This window comes from Salvelinus alpinus, chromosome 1, assembly GCF_045679555.1.
Source record: "Salvelinus alpinus chromosome 1, SLU_Salpinus.1, whole genome shotgun sequence".
NCBI classification, from domain to species: Eukaryota; Metazoa; Chordata; class Actinopteri; order Salmoniformes; family Salmonidae; genus Salvelinus; species Salvelinus alpinus.
The window spans coordinates 39,187,948-39,212,565 of record NC_092086.1 but is presented as its reverse complement, the minus strand read 5'-3'; the positions used below and the strand labels follow the sequence as shown (position 1 = coordinate 39,212,565).

The 24,618-nt window shown below is 44.1% G+C and overlaps 1 protein-coding gene across 8 annotated transcripts in view; it reads right to left on the bottom strand.

Annotated features, from left to right (window-relative positions):
* LOC139575555 (RNA binding protein fox-1 homolog 3-like) overlaps positions 1-24,618 on the bottom strand; it is a 399,874-nt gene that overhangs the window by 213,786 nt on the left and 161,470 nt on the right. For all 8 annotated transcript variants that reach the window (XM_071400672.1, XM_071400690.1, XM_071400609.1 and 5 more), the window contains one exon: positions 2,546-2,629. In XM_071400672.1, coding sequence (XP_071256773.1) covers positions 2,546-2,567 — 22 coding nt within the window. In that variant the 5' untranslated portion in view covers positions 2,568-2,629. The remainder of the gene's footprint in view (positions 1-2,545; positions 2,630-24,618) is intronic.

Sequence of the window (24,618 nt, the reverse complement as noted above, 5' to 3'; positions counted from 1 at the left end):
CTGCTACATCAGTGGACCTTTTAAGTGAACAGACTCCCCTGCAGCAAAGGCAAAGATCAATACACACACCTGGAGAAAAAAAATAACGGCCAAGGATTTTCTATCCCGGCCCCTTTTATATAGTGAAATAAGAGCAGGAAGATAATCAGTGTGGCTGTAACAATCATAGCCGCAAAAACAGACAGAGGGGAAGTGGCCTATTTTTGAAGGAATCTCACAGGTCAACCATGCAGAGTGAGATGTTTAGGACCGGATAGACCACCACGGACCAGATGCCTCACACTAAGCCTAGCTAACAGTTGAACCAGTTATATTATCTCTTGAAGGAATATTATAAATACAACGAGAAAGTCTTTGTGGCTAAATGAACTCATTGTTATCTCCATCTTCTCCGCCTGCTGATTGAAAGCTTCTAGTGTGATGGCTGATTGGGGAAGCCTTCCATTTGTACCAATATAGCACACTGGGACTTCACATCCAGGAGTAATACAGAGTCTTATTTCCTAGAAATGAGTGAAAAGAAGCTCTTCAGAGGTCTGCTGACACAGAGAAGAACAAAGTGCGCAGGAGGGAGAAATCTAATATTGTAGTCAATGAGCTCTGTTTGACAGGGGACGAGACTCGAGCTGCCTTGAAAACAAATTTTCATTATACTTATATTGTGATTATATAAGAAAGTCTAACTAGAGGCCAAGGTAAATTAGAGCCAATTAGTACCATATTGTCTGTTTTAAACAGCGGCAAATGAACAGGCTCTAGAACTCAAGTGTGTATTTCATAAATCATTGGAATGTTACACCGGTTGAGAATGCAAATAGATTAGGCTATTTGATAAAAATCTTATATCATAACATTTGGGGAGCCTTTTTGTTTATACTTGTTTTTCATCAGCGTAAAGCTGCATTTTGGCTCCTGTTTCGTGTATGAGCAGAGTTAGCAGCACTGTGTGAGGGCAGTTTGGGGGGGAAACACAACACCCACCAGCTAGCACAGGAGCACTGGATGTCCATCATTACCACACCACACCGCTGATCACCGCAATAATATAGAACTATAACCAAGCAATTAGACTAATGGAAAAAAACACTCTTTATCCCAGTGTGATGTGGTAAGGTGCAATGGGCGCTCCTCTTGGGCCTCGCCGGTGGAAACTAGAGGCTGGAGGTTGTGGAGTGGAAAGGTAATGGCAGAGAGAGAGAGAGAGAGAGAAGGAGGCACGGGAGGTGAGGAGAGAGGAGGTAATGGCAGAGAGTGAGAGAAGAGAGAGAGAGAGAGAGGCAGGGGAGGTGAGGAGAGAGAGAGCAAGAGAGAGAGAGCGAGAGAAAGAGAGAGGCAGGGGAAGAGAGAGGATTTTTATTTTATTTTGTTATTTCACCTTTATTTAACCAGGTAAGCTAGTTGAGAACAAGTTCTCATTTACAACTGCAACCTGGCCAAGATAAAGCAAAGCAGATGCAATGGCAGAGAGAAAGAGGGGCAGGAGAGGGGAGGAGAGAGAAGGCCCATTGATCCTCAATGCCACCTGCTGTATGGCTCCTGCGAGGCCAGCCAGGGGAGCAGGGAACACACACATGGGCCCCTGCCTGGGCCACGGCCATATGGATGAAAGCCTTGTGGAGGAGCCGAGCTAGTCTTCCGCTATCTGACCACATCAGGTTGATTGACTGTCTTGAAGTTGGTGTTTTAAAGAAGTACACACAAAGGTGTAATGACAGAGGATACACACATGCAGAGAAACAGGTACAGAGAGAGCGAGTATGGGTGTGTGTGTGTTTGTGTAATAGAGAGACTATAAGAGTGTATGTGTGTGTGTGTGTGTGTGTGTGTGTGTGTGTGTGCGTGTGTGTGTGTGTGTGTGTGTGTGTGTGTGTGTGTGTGTGTGTGTGTGGACAAGTTTAACTATACTTGTGGGGACCAGCAGTCCCCACAAGAATAATAAACAAACACACATTTGACCAACTGGGGACATTTTGTTCGTCCCCACAAGGTCAAATGCTATTTCTAGGGGGTTTAGGCTTAAGGTTAGAATTAGTGCTAGGGTTAGAATTAGGTTTAGGGTTAGGAGCTAGGGTTTATTTTAGGGTTAGGGTACGGGTATGGGTTAGGGGTTAAGGAAAATAAGATTTTGAATGGGACTGAATTGTATGTCCCCACAAGGTTAGTTGCGCAAGACTGTGTGTGTGTGTGTGTATTTGTGTGTAATAGAGAGACAGGTAGAGAGAGAACAGGTGTGTGTGTGTGTGTGTGTTGGAGAGAGAGAGGTAGAGAGAGAACAGGTGTGTGTGTGTGTGTGTGTGTGTTGGAGAGAGAGAGGTAGAGAGAGAACAGGTGTGTGTGTGTGTGTGTGTTGGAGAGAGAGAGGTAGAGAGAGAACAGGTGTGTGTGTGTGTTGGAGAGAGAGAGGTAGAGAGAGAACAGGTGTGTGTGTGTGTGTTGGAGAGAGACAGGTAGAGAGAGAACAGGTGTGTGTGTGTGTTGGAGAGAGAGAGGTAGAGAGAGAACAGGTGTGTGTGTGTGTTGGAGAGAGACAGGTAGAGGGACGTACCTGCCCAGCTGGGGGTCTCCATGTACAGGTAACGCCGGACGGGCCAAAGCTGGGTGATTCACTCACTGTTGATACTAACGAACCCTGTAGACACAAGGCAACACATCCTCAGTTTAGACAGGAGGACCAAGGCAGGCAGTTGCAGACATTTACATTTCTCAGACATTTACAACGAGTCAAATGTGTGTGTTTATTTGCTTGCGCATATGTGTCCCTGCCTGCCTGCTTGCTTGCGTGCGTGTGTGTTGTTTAAGTGAGTGAGTGCTCTCCTACTGTGAATGTTTCTGCTGAGCTGTGTATCTGAGCAGGCCTCAGGTTGGCTGGGGCCCAGCAGCCCAGCCGGTGAACCACAGAGAAAACTGCATTGATTTCATCCCCCCAGAAATCCCATCTCGCTGAGCCCGCCTTCTCACCCCGCCCTCCTCCCAATTAAGCATTTGCAGGGAGCCATGCCAACACAATTTGTCATTTATCAAAAGTAATTAAAAGCAATTTCTTCTCTCTTGTTGATTGGGAATTGACTAATTGTTGAGACTGTACAAATGGGGATAAATAAACCAGGGAATGGATGATTTTTACATAAACTTGAAGGAAAGCATAAACACTGTAAAATGAGTCCTCGACATCTGGCTCTGTGATTCCTCTCAACATGATTATGACTGCAAAAACTGAACCAGTTGTTCATGACATTCTGATATACAACAAGTCAATGCCAGTAAATAATATATTAGAAACAACATATTGACTAACTGACTTAAAGAGTTCTGCTGCTAGAAATAGAGAGGGGCTGGTAAGAACAACTATGGCTGGTTTTCTGTCAAGACGAGACATATCCCACTGGGCACAATTCAACGTTAATTCCACATTGGTTCGACGTAAATTCATTAAAATGAAGTGGAAACATCGTTGAGTCAACCAGTGGGCGCCCAGTGGGATGTTTCCCCGGATGGACCAACAAAGATATTTAATTTGGTAAATATCAACATTTAAGCCCGATATTCATAAAAAAACACAAGATAGCAGGCAAGGCAACCTGGGGAGGGAAAACCAAAGACCATTCAGCAGCAGAGGTTAGAGTTCGTCTGTTCAGTGAAACCAAGCAATACCATTTCAACATTATCGGTAACAACCCCTGAATGCACCATTACCTTCTATAAGGGCAGAATTAAATGTCAGAATTGATTTGGGGAGGGAGGGCTGAGATATAAGCGGGCAGCTCTGGCGGCCATTTTGTTCCAGCGCGGCCCTGTATTTGGTCTCCCTGGAACATTAGCAGACGAAGCAGAGAGAAGAGCTGGAAACACATGAAGGAGGTGTGGGCACCCATCACAACTGTCTCCAGTGACAGGGGATGAAATAAAAAACAGGGAAGAAAGGAAGAGTGAGAGAATCCAAAATGAAAAAGGAACTATGCACGCAGAATGCCAGAGGAGTTCTTTAAATGTCCCACTGCTTTGTAAATCAGTTAGTTAGCTAAACAAATACCTGGCTTTGTTCTGAGCGGATCACTTTACTAACCAATAATTCTTTCGGTGCCAACAAATGGAGCCATTGCTTCAATGAGACAATTAGATTATCCCTTTGAAGGCTGCAGTTGGACAAGCAAGTCTATCATTGCCTGCGAACACAAAAATAATTGGGCAACAGTGGGAAAAGTGTGATATTCACGCTTCTACTGAGACTGAACCATGCCTGGAATATCTAATGGAGCCTTTCACTCTCTCCTGCCTTGTTTGGATTCCCATTCATCATGAAAAACTCAATTACTTATGTTCCCTAACATGCATGGTTATTAATGCTCTAATTATGCTTCTCCCTCTAATCTTTTGCCTTGCAATTTGGGTGATATACCGTATGTGTGAACAACATGGCAGGTCCCATAGAAGTGAAAGCTGAATTAGGAATTGTTGTGCTATAAAGCAGCTTCTCTTGGGAGCCATCGGCGAGATAGAGAGAGCCTGTCATTGGTTGTCTATACATGGGGATTTATGTAAGCCCACTGAGCATGTGTGTGCATATGCGTTCTCCCTAAGTATGTCATGTATGCACAGGGCTGAATAATCAGTTGCTAATACAGTTACCCACTAATATTATATAGCTAACAGCTCATAGCATTCCAACATGATAACATGATTTAATCAAACCCCAAACTAGCCCCCTATCACTTCCTCTGGTTCCTATTAAGTCGGCCCTGACAGCTTTAGAGGAGTGAAATCATTTGGGAGGTTTTGAAGATGCCTGTGAGAGCCTTGGGGAGCCCCTGCAGAGTGGCTGTGGAGGCCCTGTACTGCCTGCAGCCATGACTGTTCTTCAAGGCTTCTCCTCTGAGCATTTTTACAACAGCACAAATTAGGAGGAAGGAATGCCTCTGTCAGTGCAGCCCAGACAGCCAACTTGGGCAGAAACTTGGATGACAATGAAGAAACGGAGGGCGTCATAAACTGCGGAAAATAAGCTCTCACTTTCAAACGTTTACGGCAGCTCAAATATCTAATGATACCTCTCATAGCTTTTAATCTTTAATGTGAAAAATTAATCATCCCATTCATTATTTTAATAGCTGTCATTTTTCTCTCCCTAAAGTGATGATTTATAACCATTAAGCCCCGCGTCAGCTTGTGTGAGAGGGATTTATAGTAATGTTTGCACCAGGTAGCCTCCAACCATATTTCATTACTCTGACAAGCCATTAAAATGCCCTGATGATTAAACAACAGCTCTGAGGTCAGTGTGTATGGCTGTTAACTTACACTGTATACTCCAGGCTGGGGATTGAGACAGACACACCGCCTCTCTTCTCTCCCTCCAGACTGTGTGTGAATGTATGGATGTTGTGTATCTCATTCTATACAGTGGGGGGATGAGAGAGTCACTACCACTGAGGGAGATTGGTATAAAGATACACCAGAGATTCAAAGATATTGCTGTGTTACTGGGCGACTAGAGCCGTGGTGCTTTTTGCTAAAGAGGTTTTTCACCATGAATGAGACTAGGTAGATATGTTAAAGGAACTGTGGAAGCAAAACATTGAGTAGTTTGTTTATTTGGTGATGGAGACGAGGTTGTGCTTTGAGTGGCATAGACCTAACTCGCCAATGTTGCTTGGGAAAAAGCAGCCCACAAAATGGATCCAGTAGGAGGAGAGGAGGGGGGGAGAGAGGAGGGGAGGAGAGAGGAGGGGAGGAGAGAGGAGGGGGGGGAGATGAGGGGAGGAGAGTGAACGGCAGGCCTGGAAGAGCAACGTAGCTGGGGGAGGATTTACCTCCCCTGCATGTTCTATGATACATACACGTCTAATATCCAGGGTCCAGCGGTCACAATTGATCACCGATGCTGTGTCTGACACTGACTGACAGCGGCTGTAATTGCTATGTTTGCTTTGGGAGTAGAGCAGGGGAACAGAGCAGGGCCGAGCGGTCCAAACACACTGGGCTCCCTCACTGCATTACTACAGCCCAAAACCCCAGGAGCCCCACTCTGGACATTACATCATAGATTGGACTACACATAGCTGAGGACAAGGGAAAAGTGTCTGATACTGGATGTGTGAAGAATATACAAGGACATTGTCAAAACTTTGGTTGGGGTGTTGGATGACTCCATTTTTTATACATGTTTATCTAACAAAATCTCTTATTGTACATATTTTTTTTAATCGGATGCCATTTAAAATCCTGTGTTGATATCTTTGTGTCTAGGCTGCATGTCAGTCATGTTTTCAGCGAATAGTTTTTGTCTATCGGTTCTCTCATTTAATGTCTGTGGTACCTGTGCTGTACGTCTAGCTCTCTAGATCCCTTTACAGCAGTGGTATTCAAAGTCGGGGTTGCTGGGGAACTGCAATGGAAAAATATACGTTTTTTGAGAACTATAAATTCGATTTTATGGTTGTGTCATTAGATTTGGGGTGGGGTCGTGAGAAATTATTGTGAAAAAGATTGAATACCATTGGTTTGAATGCCATTGGTTTGAATACCATTTGCTTGAATGCCATTGGTTTGAATGCCATTTGTTTGAATACCATTGGTTTGAATGCCATTGGTTTGAATGCCATTGGTTCGAATGCCATTGGTTTGCAGGCTATAGCATAGCATACATGTAGAAGAGAATATATCAGCTCCTTTCAAATGAGTTAGAGAAAAATACTGTTGTTTTGTCCCTGATGAAAAGCAGAGAAATGCATCTCATTTGCAATGGTTAACACAAATGTAGGCATACGAATGTTAATTACCACTACAAATACAACAGTGGTAACAATGAAAAATCTACTTACACATGTAGCGAGATGCCATTCCCAATAACACTTTTGACTACGTGAAACAGGATGTTTAGCACCCAGCTGTAGTGTGAAGCTGTGAATGCATGATGAAATGGTACTTGTAACTCAGAGTATTTTCTTTTGCAACTTTGCAAGTTTTTTATCTATCGGCAAGGCACATGAAATCCCAACTGGTCAGACTCTAGGCTTCTGATGCTTGGCTTTAGTCATGAATCAAACTACTGCTGAAATGAAAGCAGTTTAGAAGGCTGCCAAGATTCTACTCAAACAAGTTAGTGATTAAAAATACATGTCAAAATAATCTTTTTGTGACAACAAGTTCTCCCAAATTCTTGTTGAACTCCTAATGTTCCCGGCAATGACTTCAAAGGGGAAATTAAATATTAAAGCTATTATCTAAGACTCTCTTAATGTTATCTAAGGTTAAGTTATATATATAATGCCGACCTTCACAACTATTTTACGTAATAGAGTCCAATTTTGGAGGAGGAACATGATCAAGGGGGAACTGATCCGGTATGTAGACCCACAACCTATGTGACATACTCCATTAATTTCATACTCCTTTGTGGACCACATTATGCATAGAATGTTCTGGATACCATATGTAATCGGTAACACCCTGTATTTCACCTCAGTCTAGTTTGATTTCTCTGCTGCTGGCTGTCTCTATCTGGCATGATATTCACAGACTAGGCCTGGTGTACCAACATCATAATGATTACTTTCACCTTGTAGCTGGAGTTGTGCTGTTCTGAATGTGAAATATCATTGCAGCCACTGCACCCGATACCATAACCTCAATCACTACTGTTTACCCAACTGTAAAATGGTAAATAACTAAGCATTTGAGCGAGGTTAGTGTAGCCGGAAAGCGAGATGAAAGCCCAGGCTCTGATAAATTTGACGGAAAAATGCTCCTGGAGTATTTGTTGTCGACTGTGCATCAGTGAGGAGCTGGCCTGGGATTTGAGTCTTGCTGAAGCCAAGCAAAGCATGCCAGATCACTAATTGCACAATTTAAAACCAAAGTCCCTGGCAGCTTGTCGTTTGCAACAGAGGGAAGAGCCATTGCTTAATCAGTGAGCTCAACACAGATCTACCCAGCTCTCTGTTGAGATACTAGAGATGTATGATGGAGAGTCCCTCCAAGCTCTGAGTCAATACCAAGAGCTAAGACAATGTATATACACAGTAACTGGTGTCAACTCCGTAATGACAGCCTAGAACGTACTTCAAGGTGGTTATGGCTGTAGATTGACTGAGATGATGCACATGAATCGATAGCAGCTAATCAGGTTGGCATCAGGTGATTGGCTGAGTGTTCATTAAGGGTTGTTATGGAAACTGGTAATCGCCTGAAGGAAGAAGGTAATGATTTTCATAACCCTCTAAATACTGCATATGGTTTCTGAGCTCATAGGAGTCATAATCCGATCAGAATAACGATGTAGTTATTTTTCCTAACGGACATAGACATTGATCATTTCTGAGGTGGTGAGATGTAAAACTGTCTAGTACTGGCGGTTTCCAGCTAGGCCAAAATAAAACATGTCTTGCATTATACCAATGCTTTTTTGGATTCATTTGATCCATAAAACAATGTTTGGGGATAATAGTTGAAATATGCTTCTTTGCCGCTTTCTTCAACAGGGCCCCTGGAGTTAAATGAACTCCAGTAAGCCAAGCACATATACTTCTCCGTAAGAATGCTTAGAAGTCTGTAAATCTAAGTGCTAAAACGCATTACTGTGGTACACTGTTCCTGCAACTTCACTGTTGAGACAAAGTGTTAACACTTGTAGCAACACTGGCTAGTGGAGTTGAAAGTGTTCTGGCGGTGAGGACATTAGCTAGCTGTGAAAGAGAGAGTGACAGGCCAGCCAAGGCACACACTACTCTCCATGAGAACAGTTTAACTAGCACTAGTAGGGCTGGTCCACTGGCCCTATAGAGGCAGACTTTCTGCCATTCTGTTGTTGAGATGGACTTCTGCTCTGCTCTGAGCTGGGCCTAACGACATAACACACTACATCAGCGACAGAGCAGGAAAAACACTGTCCCTCATGCATCACACACATGCGCGCGCACCCTCACACAAGCACACACACATGCACAGACTCACGCACAGAAAGACAGCCCCGCAGTCAATTCCTCAGTGAAGCAACATCCGTCTCATTTTCACTCTGCTCGCTCTCTCTCTCTCTCTGTCTCTCTCTCTCTGTCTCTCTCTCTGTCTCTCTCTCTCTGTCTCTCTCTCTCTGTCTCTCTCTCTCTCTGTCTCTCTCTCTCTCTCTCTGTCTCTCTCTCTGTCTCTCTCTCTCCGTCTCTCTCTGTCTCTCTCTGTCTCTCTCTCTGTCTCTCTCTCTCTCAACAAGAGCGATGCGGCACTGAGGGCCTTGAATTAAAAAGCCAATATGTAAAACCATAGAGGGATGCCATTTTGAAAAAGTGTTTCATCAATGGAAATCATATTAACATGATAAAGGGCAGATTGGGAGGCGAAGGGCATTGATTCAGATGACGCTCCTCCAGTCCATGCCGCCATGTCCACTTCAGACATGTTAATGAATCACAACACAACAGAGGGTGAGAGAGAGAGAGAGAGAGAGAGAGAGAGAGAGAGAGAGAGAGAGAGAGAGAGAGAGAGAGAGAGAGAGGTCAAAGAAGCAGAAGAAGAGAGGGGAGGTGGAGAGGAATGTAGCAGCACTTAGGTAGGGGGCATTTCTGGACACTGGGTTTGATGTTAAGCAGTCAGGGCAGAGGGCTGCTGACATGGCCGTTCTGAGTGAACTGAACCAAAGCCTGGTGTAAAGAGGTGTGGCTGTGGCAGAGTGTTACAGAGACTACCCTACTCCCCCTGTTGACCAGGACTACACACAGGCTGCCTGGGGTAGCCAGCATCCAAGGGTTCACACACACACACACATACAGCATAGGCCGCGACATGAAAGTGACAAGTCCATCGCTGCCAGGCCAAACAGTGATTTACTTATCAGAGAACACACGGTAGACAGAGAGAGAGAGGCCACAACACAGAGACAGCTGGGTCATTATCAACTCACCTTCAATTAACTGTCCTTGGCACACAGCATTCCAACCAGCCATGAGACATATTCATACCAAATAAACCCATTCAAAAGGACTCCTCACTAAGGATCAGGTGGATTCTTTTGAGGAGCCCAAATAAAACTTTGTCAACATGAAACACATTCTTCATCAAAGGACGGACTCAAACGGATTATGTTCAATTGCTTGCCATGCTACAGAGAGGAGGAACTGGAAGAAGAAGAAGAAGAAGAAGAGAAGGAGTGTGGGAGAGGAGGGACTGGAAGAAGAAGAAGAAGAAGAAGAGAAGGAGTGTGGGAGAGGAGTGACTGGAAGTAGAAGAAGAAGAAGAAGAAGAAGAAGAGAAGGAGTGTGGGAGAGGAGGGACTGGAAGAAGAAGAAGAAGAAGAAGAAGAAGAAGAAGAGAAGGAGTGTGGGAGAGGAGGGACTGGAAGAAGAAGAAGAAGAAGAAGAAGAAGAAGAAAAGGAGTGCGGGAGAGGAGGGACTGGAAGAAGAAGAAGAAGAAGAGGAGTGCGGGAGAGGAGGAGGCCTCTTTTGGAGTGTGATGGCGCAGCACCTTTGTTAAATATGAATAATTAAGTTGGAAAATGAAAGTGTTTCATCTCCATTAAGATCAGAAAATAGGACTATGATACATAATGAGAGTAGTTTCACTTTAATAGAATGAACAGAAGTCATTTGGTATTGGAATGTGCAGGGGTGATTTAGCCAAAAGAAAGTGTATTATTAGGTTTAATAGAATACCTACACATGATCAATGTCATGAGTGGAGCTGGTAGTTTGTCTCGGCTTCTCCAGATGATTAGCGTAATAGAATAATGGCCTGATGAATTCACATTGCTCCGGCATTGATTACAGAGAGCGCCACACATTTTTCATGAGTGCAGCTACACAGACCATTCATTACGCCTCTAATACATGTGACATAACAGCTGCATGACACATTATACAGGATGCAGACTGACTGTGTCTTTGTTTGAACATGCTCTGCCAAATCAGGGTTAGGGCAGCAGGTACCCTAGTGGTTAGAGTGTTGGGCTAATAACCGAGAAGTCACCGGTTCCAATACCCGAGCTGACGAAGTGAAAAATCTGTCAATGTACCCTTGCGCAAAGGCACTTAACCCTAATTGCGCCAGGGGTACCGTACAGCTATGGCTTACCCTGTAAAACAACAAATTTCACTGCACCTATCTGGTGTATGTGACATACAGTACCGGACAAAAGTTTGGACACATGTGAGAACTCCTTTAAGACTGTTGGATAAGCATTCCAGGTGAAGCTGGTTGAGAGAATGCCAAAAGTGTGCAAAGCTATCATCAAGGCAAAGAGCTGCTACTTTAAATATAAAATATATTTTGATTTGTTTAACACTTTTTTGTTTACTACATGGTTCCATATGTGTTATTATATCATTTTGAAGTCGGAAAATTACATACACCTTAGCCAAATACATTTAAACATTAAAGTTTACATTAAAGTTTTTCATAATTCCTGACATTTAATCCAAGTATAAATTCCCTGTTTTAGGTCAGTTAGGATCACCACTTAATTTTAAGAATGTGAAATGTCAGAATAATAGTAGAGAGAATAATTTATTTCAGCATTCATTTCTTTCATTACATTCCCAGTGGGTCAGAAGTTTACATACACTCAATTAGTATTTGGTAGCATTGCCTTTAAATTGTTTAACTTGGGTCAAATGTTTCGGGTAGCCTTCCACAAGCTTCCCACAATAAGTTGGTTGAATTTTGGCTTCTCCTGACAGAGCTGGTGTAACTGAGTCAGGTTTGTAGGCCTCCTTGCTCTCACACACTTTTTCAGTTCTGCCAACAAATGCTCTATAGGATTGAGGTCAGGGTTTTGTGATGGCCACTTTAATACCTTGACTTTGTTGTCCTTAAGCCATTTTGCCACAACTTTGGAAGTATGCTTGGAGTCATTGTCCATTTGGAAGTCCCATTTTCGACCAAGCTTTAACTTCCTAACTGATGTCTTGAGATGTTGCTTCAATATATCCACATAATTGTTATTCCTCACGATGCTATGTACTGTATTTTGTGAAGTGCACTAGTCCCTCCTGCACCAAAGCATCCCCACAACATGATGCTGCCACCCCCGTGCTTCACGATTGGGATGGTGTTCTTCGGCTTGCAAGGCTCCCCCTTTCTCCTCCAAACATAACGATGGTCATTATGGCCAAGCAGTTCTATTTTTGTTTCATCAGACCAGAGGACATTTCTCCAAAAAGTACGATCTTTGTCCCCATGTGCAGTTGCAAACCATAGTCTGTCTTTTTTATGGTGGTTTTGGAGCAGTGGCTTCTTCCTTGCTGAGCGGCCTTTCAGGATATGTCAATATAGGACTCATTTTACTGTGGATATAGATACTTTTGTACCTGTTTCCTCCAGCATCTTCATAAGGTCCTTTGCTGTTGTTCTGGGATTGATTTGCACCTTTCGCTCCAAAGTGCGTTAATCTCTAGGAGACAGAACGCGTCTCCTTCCTGAGTGGTATGACGGCTGCATCATCCCATGGTGTTTATACTTGCGTACTATTGTTTGTACAGTCGTGGCCAAAGGTTTTGAGAATGACACAAATATTAATTTTCACAAAGTCTGCTGCCTCAGTTTGTATGATGGCAATTTGCATATACTCCAGAATGTTATGAAGAGTGATCAGATGAATTGCAATTAATTGCAAAGTCCCTCTTTGCCATGCAAATGGACTGAATCCCCCAAAAACATTTCCAGCTGACATCATGTCAGTGATTCTGTCGTTAACACAGGTGTGAGTGTTGACGAGGACAAGGTTGGAGATCAATCTGTTATGCTGATTGAGTTCGAATGACAGACTAGAAGCTTCAAAAGGAGGTTGGTGCTTGGAACCATTGTTCTTCCTCTGTCAATCATGGTATCATGGTTATTTGCAAAGGAAACACGTGCCGTCATCATTGCTTTGGACAAAAAGGGCTTCACAGGCAAGGATATTGCTGCCAGTAAGATTGCACCTAAATCAACCATTTATCGGATCACCAAGAACTTCAAGGAGAGCGGTTCAATTGTTGTGAAGAAGGCTTCACGGCGCCCAAGAAAGTCCAGCAAGCGCCAGGACCGTCTCCTAAAGTTGATTCAGCTGCGGGATCGGGGCACCACCAGTACAGAGCTTGCTCAGGAATGGCAGCAGGCAGGTGTGAGTGCATCTGCACGCACAGTGAGGTGAAGACTTTTGGAGGATGGCCTGGTGCCAAGAAGGGCAGCAAAGAAGCAACTTCTCTCCAGGAAAAACATCAGGGACAGAATGATATTCAGCAAAAGGTACAGGGATTGGACTGCTGAGGACTGGGGTAAAGTCATGTTCTCTGATGAATCCCCTTTCCGATTGTTTGGGGCATCCGGAAAAAAGCTTGTCCAGAGAAGACAAGGTGAGCGCTACCATCAGTCCTGTGTCATACCAACAGTGAAGCATCCTGAGACCATTCATGTGTGGGGCTGCTTCTCAGCCAAGGGAGTTGGCTCACTCACAATTTTGCCTAAGAAAACAGCCATGAATAAAGAATGGTACCAACACATCCTCCGAGAGCAACTTCTCCCAACCATCCAGGAACAGTTTGGTGATGAACAATGCCTTTTCCAGTATGATGGAGCACCTTGCCATAAGGCAAAAGTGATAACTAAGTGGCTCGGGGAACAAAACATCGATATTTTGGGTCCATGGCCAGGAAACTCCCCAGACCTTGATCCCATTGAGAACTTGTGGTCAATCCTCAAGAGGCGGGTGGACAAACAAAAACCCACAAATTCTGACAAACTCCAAGCATTGATTATGCAAGAATGGGCTGCCATCAGTCAGGATGTGGCCCAGAAGTTAATTGACAACATGCCAGGGCGAATTGCAGAGGTCTTGAAAAAGAAGGGTCCACACTGCAAATATTGACTCTTTGCATCATCTTCATGTAATTGTCAATAAAAGCCTTTGACACTTATGAAACGCTTGTAATTATACTTCAGTATTCGATAGTAACATCTGACAAAAATATGTAAAGACACTGAAGCAGCAAACTTTGTGGAAATTAATATTTGTGTCATTCTCAAAACTTTTGGCCACGACTGTACAGGTGAACGTGGTACCTTCAGGCGTTTGGAAATTCCTCCAAAGGATGAACCAGACTTGTGGAGGTCTAGATTTTTTTTTCTGAGGTCTTGGCTGATTTCTTTTGATTTTCCCATGATGTCAAGCAAAGAGGCACTGAGTTTGAAGGTAGGCCTTGAAATACATCCACAGGTACACCTCCTATTGACTCAAATAATGTAAATTAGCCTATCAGAAGCTTGTAAAGCCATGACATCATTTTCTGGAATTTTCCAAGCTGTTAAAAGGCACAGCCAACTTAGTGTATGTAAACTTCTGACCCACTGGAATTGTGATACAGTGAATTATAAGTGAAATAATCTGTCTGTAAACAATTTTTGGAAGAATTACTGTGTCATGCACAAAGTAGATGTCCTAACCGACTTGCCAAAACTATAGTTTGTCAACAAGAAATTTGTGGAGTGGTTGAAAAACGAGTTTTAATGACTCCAACCTAAGATTATGTAAACTTCCGACTTAAACTGTATATATTTGTTTTATGTAATGGTCTGGCCCAGTGAGACTAAGGATTATGCTAATTGGTTCTACAGTAAGTGCAACAGAGGAACATCCAGCATACAGCTGCTGTGCTGCTATAGCATGGACGGATACTCAGAACCTTCCAGGAAAACGTTCAAGAGTTTAACTCCAGTAGCAATGTGACCCCTGGGGTGTGCTGTACACAAACAGCACAGCCATTTTATAAACATGAACCCATGACAGCGTCCTGTCAGTCGGTCCATATTCAGGGGATGGTTGTCTAGCAGAAAGAGAACGGTCTTTATCACTTCAAAGGCGACTGTCCCTTCGGCGTCTCTGGGTTGCCATGACTGGTGCTCCACTCCCTCGCTCTCTCGCTCGCCCCTCTTTTGCTGCATTTGTCCAATCTTGGAAAGCCCAGAGTCAGGAAACACAAGGTCTTTTCAAAGTTAGTCAACAGGCCTTTGATGGCCAGCCAACGGAGTCAGCAACCCTGCGACAAGGTGCTGGGCCATTATCATTCAATAGACAGGCGGGATTTTGCATATTTAACAGGAAATTTCACTTTGCTTTTTTGACACGGGGCATTATGCAGGGCCTCTGTACAATAAACTCATCAGCACCTTGCCAATTTGTTGTTTGGGTTTTTTCATTTAGGTGGAAAAATGCATTTTTGTTTGTGCTATGCATAGTACATTCAAAACATGCAGGGAAATAAAATGGTTTGTCTGTTTGTTGACAAGTAAATTGGACAAACGGTTTAAGTTAAATGTTTTCTTTCTTTTCTCATATTTTGCTATGAACCTCATAAAGAAAGAACATAAAACTGTCCCATTCCATTATCTTCTATAATAGTGGAACCAATATAGGTAAAACATTGAATTCAGACAAAGGCATATTATTAGCTTGGTCAGTGTCAAGAGCAGCAGCAGGTCTAGAAAGATCCATGGTGACATTCTGATAGGGACACCTCATCTCGCCACCACAGTGTCTCCATGTCCATTCTGATAGGGACACCTCACCTCGTCACCACAGTGTCTCCATGTCCATTCTGATAGGGACACCTCACCTCGTCACCACAGTGTCTCCATGTCCATTCTGATAGGGACACCTCACCTCGCCACCACAGTGTCTCCATGTCCATTCTGATAGGGACACCTCACCGCGTCACCACAGTGTCTCCATGTCCATTCTGATAGGGACACCTCACCTCGCCACCACAGTGTCTCCATGTCCATTCTGATAGGGACACCTCACCTCGCCACCACAGTGTCTCCATGTCCATTCTGATAGGGACACCTCACCTCGCCACCACAGTGTCTCCATGTCCATTCTGATAGGGACAGCTCACCTCGTCACCACAGTGTCTCCATGTCCATTCTGATAGGGACACCTCACCTCGTCACCACAGTGTCTCCATGTCCATTCTGATAGGGACACCTCACCTCGCCACCACAGTGTCTCCATGTCCATTCTGATAGGGACACCTCACCTCGCCACCACAGTGTCTCCATGTCCATTCTGATAGGGACACCTCACCTCGCCACCACAGTGTCTCCATGTCCATTCTGATAGGAACACCTCACCTCGTCACCACAGTGTCCCCTTGTCCATTCTGATAGGGACACCTCACCTCGCCACCACAGTGTCTCCATGTCCATTCTGATAGGAACACCTCACCTCGTCACCACAGTGTCCCCTTGTCCATTCTGATAGGGACACCTCACCTCGCCACCACAGTGTCTCCATGTCCATTCGGATAGGGACACCTCACCTCGCCACCACAGTGTCTCCATGTCCATTCTGATAGGGACAGCTCACCTCGCCACCACAGTGTCTCCATGTCCATTCTGATAGGGACACCTCACCTCGCCACCACAGTGTCTCCATGTCCATTCTGATAGGGACACCTCACCTCGCCACCACAGTGTCTCCATGTCCATTCTGATAGGAACACCTCACCTCGCCACCACAGTGTCTCCATGTCCATTCTGATAGGAACACCTCACCTCGCCACCACAGTGTCTCCATGTCCATTCTGATAGGGACACCTCACCTCGCCACCACAGTGTCTCCATGTCCATTCTGATAGGGACACCTCACCTCGTCACCACAGTGTCTCCATGTCCATTCTGATAGGAACACCTCACCTCGCCACCACAGTGTCTCCATGTCCATTCTGATAGGAACACCTCACCTCGCCACCACAGTGTCTCCATGTCCATTCTGATAGGAACACCTCACCTCGCCACCACAGTGTCTCCATGTCCATTCTGATAGGGACACCTCACCTCGCCACCACAGTGTCTCCATGTCCATTCTGATAGGAACACCTCACCTCGCCACCACAGTGTCTCCATGTCCATTCTGATAGGGACATCTCACCTCGCCACCACAGTGTCTCCATGTCCATTCTGATAGGGACACCTCACTTCGCCACCACAGTGTCTCCATGTCCATTCTGATAGGGACACCTCACCTCGCCACCACAGTGTCTCCATGTCCATTCTGATAGGGACACCTCACCTCGCCACCACAGTGTCTCCATGTCCATTCTGATAGGGACATCTCACCTCGCCACCACAGTGTCTCCGTGTCCATACACAGTTCCAATAGTCCACATTAAGTTACAACTTGCACTTCATACTTGTATTAACAGTATATTTTGGATGTACTGAATGTATAGCACACTCTCCTATTGCTCTGATGGCTGACTAGTGCTGGAGCTGCTGCTGTTGGGACTGTGGTGGTTGGAGACTGTTCCTGTACAGAAGATTCCACAGTGGAGCGGCCACCCCTAATGAGTGACAGGCGTTCCCTCTTCTCTCCCCTCTCTGTGGGCTGGCACCCTTCCGTCCCCTAACTCCCTCTACTCCCTTGGCACGGGCAGCCCATGCAGCGCCCCCAGGAGCCCCCACGAGGGCAGCTCCAGAGGACCTGAGTCCCATGGCGAGCTGCTAATGATCCATATGATGGCCGGGGCCAGACATTGTTTAGGCTACATTACCTAGAGAGGGCCAAACAACCATTTGCAATGTCACTTGATAATGGCCCAAAAAACAAATCTCGCAGACATTCATATGGGTAATTAATTTGTCTGTGCGCCGGGGCACTTCGCCTCTCCCTGAGTCTCTCTTTCTGCCTTCCCTATACTCTCCAAAAGATTTCCAATTGCTGGCAGACAATGGTTTCAGAAGGCAGTAAAAGGCCATTGATCTATCTGCAAATACCCGTCCCCATGCTGCGAAATGCATCTTGCTGTGTTGCGTTAAGCAATTCCACATTTTAATGGGCAGACTATTGATGGCTGATGCCAAAAGACTATGGTATTGACGCACTCAAACATATCCACAATGAGGTCCAAGGGGGATAGCACCAGCTCAGCACAATAAACAAAGAAAGAGGCATCAAACTGAAAAAGAAGAGTTGCATAATGTTGCAGAGCTCTCATAAAAAGTAACTGTAACGTGTGCCTGGTGATTGACTTTCAGAATCGATGGTAGATCCTAAAGTACGCAGCAGAGCTGTTGCCAATAAACACGTTGAATCCATACCGGTTGGGCCAGACTACATAGTAATTGCCAATTAGGAACATGTGCATTATTATACGTAATTAGGTGTTGATTAAAATTGGAACATTGATTGCAACAGCTCCAATGAGAGTGATAATAGCTGACTTATGTCCAGACAACATCAGGAGCACAGCCAGATCAACACAAGACTTCTGCTCATTTCTGCAGTTCCTCTGCACCTTATACTGCGCACGTGAAAAAGGAATGATCTCTGGATGAGATAGAGACAAGAAGAAAGACAAATGTTTGTGCTTACATCAAATGTCCTCAGACGAGAGACAACCCAACCACACCAATAAAGCGATCAATGCTAACTTAATCTCTCCCACCACAGTGGCACCCGCTTGCTGTTTCTCAGAGCCAAAATGAAAGAGGAAAGTTACCTGAAGGACTTAAATAAATAAACGTAAATTCAGTCGTATTTTCTTGCCACTACGGCAGACTTCACAGACACGCTCCAAACATCTATGCAACAGTTCATATGCTATGTATTCAACAACGCTGAATAGAAACAGACACGGTCCTACACTGAGAGGAAGACCTAACACAGTCGTTTAAATAGAGTGTGTGTGTGTGACTCATCTGTGCCAGGGTCAGTGTGAATGCAAACTGGTTGTGCCAGGGCAGGCTGGGAGTGGAGCGAAGCAGAGCCGGCCCAGTCAAAGGTGCTTTGGGGGATAAGCTGGGTGCCCTGTCTCAAATGGGGACACTTCACTGGGTAAAGCCTGCCTTACAAAGAACGCTTTTCCCCACTGTGAATCTTCATACCTCCATCCAAGCAGAACTAAGGGTGCTGCTCACCAAGATACAAAGGGACAAACTCACACACATGCCCTCTCGAACACATCCAAACCACACACACATCCGCGTGCACACACACGCAGTCAGGCACATGTATACACAGTCACGCACATACTGTATATGCGTGCAGTCGGACACACACACACACACACACACACACACACACACACACACACACACACACACACACACACACACACACACACACACACACACACACACACACACACACACACACACACACACACACACACACACACACACACACACACACACACACACACACACACAGACAGGCACAAGACTGCTCCCTCCTGGACACACCCTGTGGCTGCACAGCGTTGCGTGCTCCTCACAAAGAGACAGAGTGAGGCTGTATGTCATCTGTCTGCAGTTGTAATTTCACTCAAATGTCAATGCCTTGAATGACCAGGGAGTCTTAATCTCTCATACAAATGTACAGCCCAAAGGCTGTGGGATAGGTAGAGTGTGAGGCCTCTACGGAGGGCTGCATGAGGGAACACATATTACACACGTATGGTGTCTGGGCTTTACTGCAGGCTTCTAAAGGACACAGCTGATATTTCAGACAATGGTCAGAGAAAAAGTCCAACAGTGATGACTGGGTCCTTTGTGTTGTCCTTGGGAGAAATACATAGCTGTGAACACTTCCACATAAAGAGTGTTGATACTGTACACAACCTAACATTTATTAAGTGATTAGAGAATGACTCTGTCTATCATCCCACCTCCACATGAAGTCACTGTACATCATTAGGTCAAGTTAAGGGAGTCAGTAGTAGGTTATGAACTTGTAGGCTGACACACAAAGTACACACACACACACACACACACACACACACACACACACACACACACACACACACACACACACACACACACACACACACACACACACACACACACACACACACACACACACACACACACACACACACACACACACACACACACACACACACACACACACACATGGACCACTCTTCCCCTCCAGCATTATCCCCTCATCAGAAGGGATAGCTCCTGCAGTTTCGGCAACAATTTACTGCATGTCATAATCAAATCCCTTTAAAATGGGAACAATTCAGCTATTTCCCGGCGTAATCAAATTAGCCCAAGTCTTTTTGGATTTTCAATTATCTCCAGTCGGAAGAGCACTTTATCCAGAGCGCTGGCTCTGCTCTGCACGGTGACGGGGGCTGACAGCAGCATCCTCACAATTACAGGGAGTCCAGACTAATGTGATGACAAGCTCGCCTGCCTCCGTTACTTAACCTTTCATTTGTGCCGGGGCTCCCTGGCGACCCCACCACCGCCATCATCAGACAGAGCCCCACGCCAGGCCCACTGAGCTGGCCAGCCAACAGCCAACCTCTCCGCTAGGCTAGCCCTGCTCCTCCAGGCTCGCCCACTGTGTTGTGTTTACTGCAGCACTGCAACAACAGGAGAGTCCAGATAAAGAAGGCATCACCCTGATCCTTTGGAGTAAAAAGTACTCATAGTCCTACTTCTAAAACTACACTACTGGGAATTGATGAGCTTCACTAGTGTTGAACGCCTCTCAGGATCAGAAGTGACATTTAGATATTTTAAGGAAAGACAGAGGAATATCTACAATGGCATGACTAATACTGGCTACCTACTAAGTAGCTTGAATCAATGCTGACCTCTTCCTGGTGTGAATTATTATAGTTTCTTTCAACACTAAGTGTAAAGTTTCATTCAACACTAATTCAACCCAGGGACTACAGATGAAAATGTGCTATCTAGCTAAATATGTTGCAATGGCATGTTGTACATGATCCCTGACAAATAAAAAATAAAAAATAAGTGTTTTCACTTAATTCAACACTGTGTTAATAATATTGTTTTTATATGTGTAACATTGATAATAATCTCAATGTGATTGAATGAGTGATTTGTATTCAAATCATATTCCCTTGTTTGAACGGTACTCTGTGTGTTGAAGAGCAGATGTTCTGGGGTAGCTGGGAAAAACTTGAGAGACAAATAAATGAATAAATACATGTTTTATCTATCAGCCAAAAGAGAGAACTAAATGAACGTAAGGACGAGGAGTAAGACAGAACCAGAACAAAAAAACTATATTGTCCTGTTTCAAACAAGTGGAGAGAGAGAAGTGAGAATTAGCCGGTAATTAATTTGTCAGTCTGTATCTCAAAGCCACGTGTGCTCTTCTTAAGATTAAGAGGGTTTTTTAATAAACAGGGAAAGAGGGATTCTGCCTATTTCCTCCTGGAACAATTAGGTGGGTGTTTATTCAGTGGAAAGCTAAGGACGTGTTGCTGATGCAGGCGTTGTTTGGGGAAGTCACTCACTGCATTGTTTACTGTTAATCTCCTCACATGATTGAGGTTGGCTACGACCCCCCCCCCCCCCCCCCCAAACCCAACCAATCTTCATACCTCCATCCAAGCAGAACTAAGGGTGCTGCTCACCAAGTTGCAAAGGGACAAACTCACACACATGCACTCCCGTATAATTCTGTACGTAAATCCGAGGCACACATTTAGTATGATATGTTCCGTTTCGTGGATCTCGATAACTCATTTCGTATGATGTGTTTACAATTCATATTATATGTTACAAATTTGCAAAATGTACAATGTAACATTTTGGGGTTACGGTTAAGGTTAGGGTTAAGGTTAGGAGTTAGGTTAAAGGGTTAGGGGAAGGGTTAGCTAAAAGGGTTAAGGTAAGGGTTACTTAATTTTTAACCAGCTGTCTTATGCAACCATACCAAACGTAACATATCATACTAATTTGAGTATAAAGGATTTATATGTACTATGTTACATCAGGTCAATGAGACCAGGCAGCCCAACCAAGTGGAAGAGTCATCTAACACGGGAATTCAAATAGAATAGATTAGTTCAGTTCTACTGAAACACTGGATGCACCTGTAGGACCAACATGCGTTGTGTTGATGTAAAACAAAAGAGCTAAATAACAAGACACTACATTTAGTGACAATCTTAGTAATGTTAACATAATACAGTTTTTTTGGATTGCTTACACACTAAAATTAAAAGTAGTACACTATTAGCAAAACCTTACACTCAAGAAGCAAAACATCAGCCCATATTTGCACAACTATAAGCACATTGTCAACCTCACACTTGTTTCAAAACTCTACACACAGTGATTTGCAAAACACTAAACACACTTAACATACATTACACACAAAAATCTATCATGAAGTCACGTCCTTGCAATACCAAAGCACTGACTGTCAAATTACCACACCGTCCAACCAATTGGTTCAACACAGTCATCAGGTGTGCAAACACTTGTTTGCTTAATTGTAGACACACCAATCAGGTGTATAAGCACTATAAAAAGCAGCAGGTGAGTTCATCGGTCTTCAAGGACAATGGAAAGAGTCAGAGAAAGAGTAAGACGAGGAGGAGGAGGAGGACGAGGAGGAGGACGACGAGGAGAACGAGGAGGACGAGGAGAACGAGGAGGACGAGGAGAAGGAGGAGGACGAGGAGGAGAACGAGGAGGACGAGGAGGAGAACGAGGAGGAGAACGAGGAGGAGGACGAGGAGGAGGAGGAAGGGGAGGAAGAGGAAGAGAAAGAGGAAGACAAGAAGGTGCTCAAAGAGGACCGAATCTGACAAATGAGATCAGCGCAACACTGGTTGACCACGTTGTCAACCACGGCCTGACGCTGAGGGAGGCTGGACTGCGAGTACAGCCAAATCTAAGCCGATATACAGTGGCAAGTGTGATGAGAACATTTCGACTGGAAAATAGGTATTGTAAAAATATCATCATATCAAAAACATCTGCACGGTTTCAGTAACTGCTTACAGTACTGTATTCTATGCACTATCAGCACTTCTGTTACCTTTTCCTGTGAAATTACTGTACTATTGTATACTGTTTTTTTTTCTACATAGGATTGAGGGTCAGGGACGACAAGGGGGAAGGCCTCCTATGTTCACAGAACAGCAAGAGAGGGAGATAGTAAACATGGTTTTGGCCAACAATGCTATAACACTCAAGCAGCTCCAAGCTAACATTGTCAATAACCACGTAATTTTCAACGATATCCATCAGGTCTCAACATCAACACTGGCACGCATCCTAAAAAAATAACATATTCAAATGAAGCAAATTTATTGAGTGCCTTTCGAGCGCAATTCCGAAAGGGTGAAACGACTGCGGCATGATTATGCAGAGGTATGTATTCACTTTAGCAGTGTGATCTTGCATACTGTCTCATAATCTTTTACTGTACTGTAATATGTATACTAGATCTACACTGAACTACACAATTTTGCCTGACACTGTTTTTCAGAGAGTTTTACGAATGGATGGAAAGGAGATCCAGCATGAGTTCATTTACGTAGATGAGGCTGGGTTCAACCTGATGAGAACACGAAGGAGGGGAAGAAACATCATTGGCCACAGGGCTATAGTCAATGTCCCAGGGCAACGTGGGGGTAATATAACACTCTGTGCAGCCATTACACAGAATGGGGTCCTCCACCGCCATGCCCATATGGGCCCTTACAACACAGGACTCATACTTACATTCTTGGACCAATTGCACAACATAACAGCAGCAAATCAAATCGATCATATGCAATACATTGTTGTCTGGGACAATGTGTCTTTCCACCGCTCTGCTCTGGTTCAGAACTGGTTTCAGCAACATCCACATTTCACCGTTCTATATCTTCCACCATACTCTCCATTCCTCAATCCCATAGAAGAGTTTTTCTCTGCATGGAGGTGGAAGGTATATGATCTCTGTCTCCAGGCTGAGGTACCCCTCATCCAAGCCATGGAGGAGGCCTGTGACCAGTTGGAGGTAGCAGCAATGCAAGGATGGATTCGTCATTCAAGACGTTTCTTTCCAAGGTGTCTTGCTAATGACAACTTTGCCTGCGTGGTTTGATGAAATTCTCTGGCCAGATCCAGCTAGGCGAAGAGACATTGTCTAGTTATTTTTTATTTAATTTTTTTGAACTTACAATATGTAAAGTGACGTTTGGTCAACTTTGTTGATAGTAGCCTACTCTAATCATAGGGAAGTAGAAGTGCTAAAAGTGTTTTAGGTTTATCACAGCAGAGTGTAACTCGTGCAAACAGAGTATAGTAATGTGAAACGTGTGTGTTTCATATGGTAACAAAGTGTGGTTTTTAAAAAGAAGTGTATAGTTTTTACAAGAGTGTTTAATTTTGCAAAGGATCTGTAGTGTTTTGCTAATTGGGTGTGTGGTTGTGCTAATTGTGTGTAGTGTTTTGAAAACACGGGCCCTGTTTTGAAAATCGTGCTTAAGCAATCAAAAAAAACTGTAATATCCCAACTATGCATACACTGAAATTCATACTGTATGTATGTTACTGGAACAATAACTGGAGACCAAACTATTGTGTTACATTTAGTAATATCTATATTATATGTTATGAGGAAGAGAAACGAGTGAAGTTGGAATACAAAAAGCACATAGATAATTTTCTTCGATACACATGTATAGGCTACACACAGTCAACACTATTACATTCCTCAGAGCAAAATAGTTCATTTTATTAAGTTCAGTTGAAACAACACAATTACATTCAACATCATCTTTCTATGTAGATTTGAGGCTAATAATATAATATAAAATAATAGTACCTATATCCCTTATTCTCACAGACACAGTGCCACAGTGTGCTTCTTTTTCAGATTGATCACGATAGAC